This window comes from Haliaeetus leucocephalus, unplaced genomic scaffold, assembly GCF_000737465.1.
Source record: "Haliaeetus leucocephalus isolate CR32 unplaced genomic scaffold, Haliaeetus_leucocephalus-4.0 Scaffold1, whole genome shotgun sequence".
In the NCBI taxonomy this organism is placed as follows: domain Eukaryota; kingdom Metazoa; phylum Chordata; class Aves; order Accipitriformes; family Accipitridae; genus Haliaeetus; species Haliaeetus leucocephalus.
Genome location: NW_010972437.1, coordinates 17,148,403 through 17,153,679, shown reverse-complemented (window position 1 = coordinate 17,153,679; position 5,277 = coordinate 17,148,403). Strand labels below are relative to the sequence as shown.

Sequence of the window (5,277 nt, the reverse complement as noted above, 5' to 3'; positions counted from 1 at the left end):
GGGGTGGTGCGCCCCCCCCCCCGCCGTAGCAGCATGCCCCGGCTGCCCAGCAGCAGGAGGGGCGGGTGATGTCAGCAAGATACAAATAGCGGCGTCGCGGGTCCTCTCCTGACGACTCGCAGAGCTGCCGGCCGCTCGCCAGCCCTGCTGCCTGCTCCCTGCTCCAGCCTCACCGCCCCACGCCGCCACCATGAGCCAGTCCTACTCCTCCAGCCAGCGGGTCTCTTCCTACCGCCGGACCTTCGGCGGTGCCTCCCCGGTCTTCTCCCGTGCCTCCTTTGGGGGCAAGGGCAGCAGCGGCAGCTCCGTCACCTCCCGCGTCTACCAGGTGTCCCGCAGCTCGGCTGTCCCCAGCCTGTCCAGCTTTCGTGCCACTCGCGTGACGCCCCTGCGCTCCTACCAAAGTGCTTACCAAGGTGCCGGCGAGCTGCTGGACTTCAGCCTGGCTGATGCCATGAACCAGGAGTTCCTCCAGACCCGCACCAACGAGAAGGTGGAGCTGCAGGAGCTCAATGACCGCTTTGCCAACTACATCGAGAAGGTGCGCTTCTTGGAGCAGCAGAATGCCCTCATGGTGGCCGAGGTGAACCGCCTGCGGGGCAAGGAGCCCACCCGCGTGGCTGAGATGTACGAGGAGGAGCTGCGGGAGCTCCGGCGCCAGGTGGACCTGCTCACCAGCCAGCGGGCCCGTGTCGAGGTCGAGCGTGACAACCTGCTGGACGACCTGCAGAAGCTCAAGCAGAGGTGAGGAGGGGCCCTGGTGTGTCCCTGTGGGCATCCATCCCTGCGTCTCCATCCCTAGGGATGGGTGGTAGCAGAGTTTGCCCTGGCAGCCCCTTGAGTGCTCACTGCTGTCCTTGTGCCCTGTGCTCGGAACCCATTGTGGTCCCGCTCCTCTGTCCCCCTCACGCTGTCCCCCAGGGTTGGAGAGCACACAGGCCATGCCTGTCGCTAGCTGCACCTGCCTGCAGGGCATTTTGCAGGGTGCCAGGTCCTGGCACGGTGCCTGCGAGTTTTGGGAGGGAGAAGAGCACCCGTGACTTGCTACACCAGTGCTGGGTGCTCCCCAACCCACAGCGTGAGGCAGGTTGGGGGGAGCTGGCCCAGCGGCATGAGGCAGGGCAACGGAAGTGCCCGCAGCCTGGGCATCTCAGCAGGGCACTCTGGACGGCCACTGCCAGCCCTCACCAGGCGCCCAGGCAGCACCCAGTGGGCAGGATGGCTCCGGCAGTAGGGGTGTCCCCTGTGTTCTCCCTTGCAGCAGGGCCGAGGCCGGGCTGCGATGCCATGGGACCCCCAGAGCTGGGAGATCGGAGTGCTCCGCTCCAGGGTCCCCATCCTCACTCACACCAGGGAGGGCTGGCCAGCCCATGAGTGCACTGAGCCCTGCGGGACAGACAGATGGACAGAGCCTGCCACGCAGGCGGAAGCGAGGGGGAGGATGACCCGGGGGGTGCTCCACCAGCTCCGGACGCAAAGGAGGGAGGGGAGGAAGAGGCCACACTTCCGCAGGCCAGGGATGCTCCAGGGCTGCCGTGGGTGTCCACGGTGCCCCGGGAGCAGAGGGGACCCCCCAAGGATGCTGTGGGCCTGGCTGGTGCCGGGGAGGGGGCTGGGGCCAGGGGGGAATAGCCACAAGGGCACCCAGGCTGAGTGACCCCCAAGGGACTGACCAGCATGGGGGCACCTGGCAGCAGGGGCGGATGCTCAGGGGAAGCTGCTTTTTCTGATGCTGGTCTGCACCTTCCCTACTGGCCCCTGTGCCCTGGGGATGCCAAGTCCCCATCTCCTGGGAGTGACACAGGCTGCTGCCTCCCCCTGCAACCCCAGCCTCTGCCCCAGATGGCCAGCACTGGGGTCCTGGTGGGGCAGAGCCCCTGATGCTGGGAGGCTGGGGGTGGTAGCATGGAGGACCCCTCAATATCAGGGGACGAACAGGGCCCAGAACAAACGGGTGTCAGGTTCCTGCCACTTGGTGTGCCAGCACCTGTCCGGGCATCTCCGACTCCTCCCCGCCGCCTTCCCCTGTGGCACTGCCCCTTCCCCTGGCACAGCCGGGCTCCCCAGCCCTGACCTTGGGCTCACACCCCAGCGGTCCCTGCTCCATACCCCCATCGCACAGCACCGCTGAGACCCGTCTGTCCTCCTGCTCTCCCTGGGACGGCACAGCTGGGGGCCATCCCTTGGGCCTCCCGTGTCAGATCCTGCACCCCGTCCCCCCCGCTGCTGGCCACTCTGCCCTATAAGGGCCGGGGCAGCGCATGTGGCACCGAGCTGACCTCATGCCTTTGTGCTCTCTCTGGCGTTGACTATAATAGGGAATGGGAGGAAGAGCCCCTGGCCCCCCGCCAGCCCTCCCGCCGCCTGCTGGGAATGCAGAACAATCGGCCGTGTTCCCACCAGGCCACGCTGGGCTCAGGGACAGCTTGGGGGGACATCGCTGCCTGGGGTCGGGGCTTCCTCCAGATCCCCCTAACCTCCCCTCTCTGCCTGCAGGCTGCAAGAGGAGATCCAGCTGAAGGAGGAGGCTGAGAATAATCTGGCTGCTTTCAGAGCCGTGAGTACCTGTCCCCCACTGCAAGGCCTGGGACCCCTGCCTCCCCTCCCACTCCCATCTCCCCCCAGCAGCCCAGTCCCAGCACCAGGGCATGGCCCTGGGCACAGCTTTGCACCTTCCAGCCTAGGTACATTCCCCGCACCCCCCCAACCCCGCTAACCTTCACTTCGTGTCCCCCCAGGACGTGGACGCGGCCACGCTGGCACGCATCGACCTGGAAAGACGCATCGAGTCCCTGCAGGAGGAGATCGCCTTCCTCAAGAAGGTGCACGAAGAGGTAGGTCGGGGTGGGTCCCTTTCCTGCAGGCACCCATGGGGCTGGCAGATGGAGCGGGTGCCCTGAGGTGTCGCCTTATCCCCCCAGGAAATCCGTGAGCTGCAGGCTCAGCTGCAGGAGCAGCACATCCAGGTGGAGATGGACATCTCCAAGCCCGACCTGACAGCTGCGCTGCGGGACATCCGCGCTCAGTACGAGAGCATCGCTGCCAAGAACATTGCCGAAGCTGAGGAGTGGTACAAGTCCAAGGTGCGGGTGGCGGTGGGCTCCGGGCTGGCCCCAATGTGGTGGGTCCTGGCTGTTCTGGTGGCCGTGCCCGCTGACCCTGGCCTCTCCCCAGGTGTCTGACCTGACGCAGGCGGCCAACAAGAACAACGACGCGCTGCGGCAAGCAAAACAGGAGATGCTGGAGTACCGGCACCAGATCCAGTCCTACACCTGCGAGATTGATGCCCTCAAGGGCACGGTGAGCTGCAGGCAGTGTCAGGGAGACCACCAGCTTCCCTGCAAGGACCTGCTGCGCTGGGGCTGCTCAGGGACCTCTGGGACATCTCTGGGGTGGAGGGCTCTTCCCAGCTCTCTGAGTTGCTGCTGTGGGGGGACTCATCCCCCAAATTTGGGCCGCACCTCCCCCAGCGGGAGTCTGGGCCTCTGCAACGTGTTTTGGCAGAGCCCCGGCGTCAAGGCACAGATTGCAAAAGGTGCCCCAGACTGGGAGGCTCCAGGCAGGCGGGCGCAGGGCTCAGGGTGTCTGGTTGCAGGCTGGGAAGGTGGTTGCAAACAAACAGGGCACAACAGTCCCGCTCTGGCATGGTCACAGTCATAGGAGCCAGTCAGCAGCCACCAGTGTGGCAGTGCCAGCCCTAGGCAGCCGTCCGGTGCTCCTGTACCTCTCTGCACCCCGCTGTCAGGGTAGGATGGCTTTGCTGAGGGGCCTGGGCACTGGGTTGCCCAGCACTTGCCCAGCTTGCCCCTGCCAGACCCTCCTGCCCAGCGCTGGGCAGACAGAGGGTGACAGCCACCCATCATGGTCCCACATCAGCTGGACCCAGCCCAGGACTGACCACGGCTCTCCCCAGGTCCCTGGCTCTCCCCTAGGACCCCCCCAGTATCCCCAACCCAGGTGAGCCCTGTCCCCTCTGGGTCCCCCCCTTGCTGAGCCCCCCTGTCTCCCCAGAACGACTCACTGATGCGCCAGATGCGGGAGATGGAGGAGCGCTTCGCAGGGGAGGCCGGCGGGTACCAGGACACCATTGCCCGGCTGGAGGAGGAGATCCGACAGCTGAAGGACGAGATGGCCCGGCACCTGCGCGAGTACCAGGACCTGCTCAACGTCAAGATGGCCCTGGATGTGGAGATTGCCACATACCGCAAGCTGCTGGAGGGCGAGGAGAACCGGTGAGTGGCAGGGGAGCAGGACAAGGTGGGGGGATCAGCAGGGTCAGCTGGTTTTTGGGGCTCCCACCCCATGAGCAGCTGCCCAAGGGCTGGGGCTGGCTGGCTGACGCTGAGCTCTCCCCTCTGTGTCCCCACAGGATCAGCATCCCCATGCACCAGACCTTTGCCTCCGCACTCAATTTCCGAGGTGAGCATCGCCCCGTGAGGAAGAGAACCTGGGACCAGTCCCCAGGGGTCCCCGGAGTGGGGGCAAATCTCCCTCCTGGGGGGCTGCAGCCAGGCTGGCAGGTTGGGGACCCACGGGTGCCACACTGACCCCCTGGTGTGGGGGCACTCAGTTGGGTGTTGCCATGAGCTGAGGGGGGTGTTAAGCCAGTCCCACTGCTGTGCCCCCATGCCACATGTCCCTGCGGTCCCATCCCCTGTGTCTTCCCGCCCGCAGAGACCAGCCCAGAGCAGCGCGGCTCCGAGGTGCACACCAAAAAGACCGTGATGATCAAAACCATCGAAACCCGCGATGGGGAGGTGAGCGCAGGGCGGTACCAGGGGGCAGTGGAGAGGTGGGGGGGGGCGAGCACGGCACCTGTCCCTGTGCTCAGGGCTCCAGTGCTGGCACGGCATGGCGTCTCACGGTGCCTCTCTCCTGGCAGGTGGTGAGCGAGGCGACCCAGCAGCAGCACGAAGTGCTGTAGAGGAGGCTGCTCTGGCAGCCCACTGGCACCTTCTGTCCCTGCCTCCGTCCTGCCGCCAAGCCCCCCTCCTGCCCCCCACCTTGCCCCCCGGCGCTCCCCTGGCACTGCCCGAGGGGTGTCCCCTTGCACAGCCGCCATCGGACCCCCCGCACCCCCCGGGCTCTCTCCTTTGGTTTTGAAAGGCTCGCTCTGCTTTCGTAGCTTCGCAGCAGCAACGCCAGCATCAGGATCAGGCCCGGGCCAGGGGGCTGGCAGGAGGGAGGGAGGGGACAGGCAGGAGGGGCTGGGGGGAGCCGATGGTTGGCCTGGGCCAGCTCCCTGGAGAGCCGGATGATCCCAGCAGCAGGTTCTGG

General features: G+C 66.3%; 1 protein-coding gene across 1 annotated transcript; it reads left to right on the top strand.

The window, feature by feature from the left end:
• Positions 1 to 111: 111 nt before the first annotated feature.
• DES (desmin) lies at positions 112 to 4,924 on the top strand. The gene is made up of 9 exons (XM_010567943.1): positions 112 to 744; positions 2,497 to 2,557; positions 2,739 to 2,834; positions 2,922 to 3,083; positions 3,175 to 3,300; positions 4,012 to 4,232; positions 4,370 to 4,419; positions 4,675 to 4,757; positions 4,883 to 4,924. Exons 1-9 carry the CDS (start codon positions 191 to 193, stop codon positions 4,922 to 4,924), a joined length of 1,395 nt encoding a protein of 464 aa, XP_010566245.1. The 5' UTR covers positions 112 to 190.
• The last annotated feature ends 353 nt before the right edge of the window (positions 4,925 to 5,277 follow it).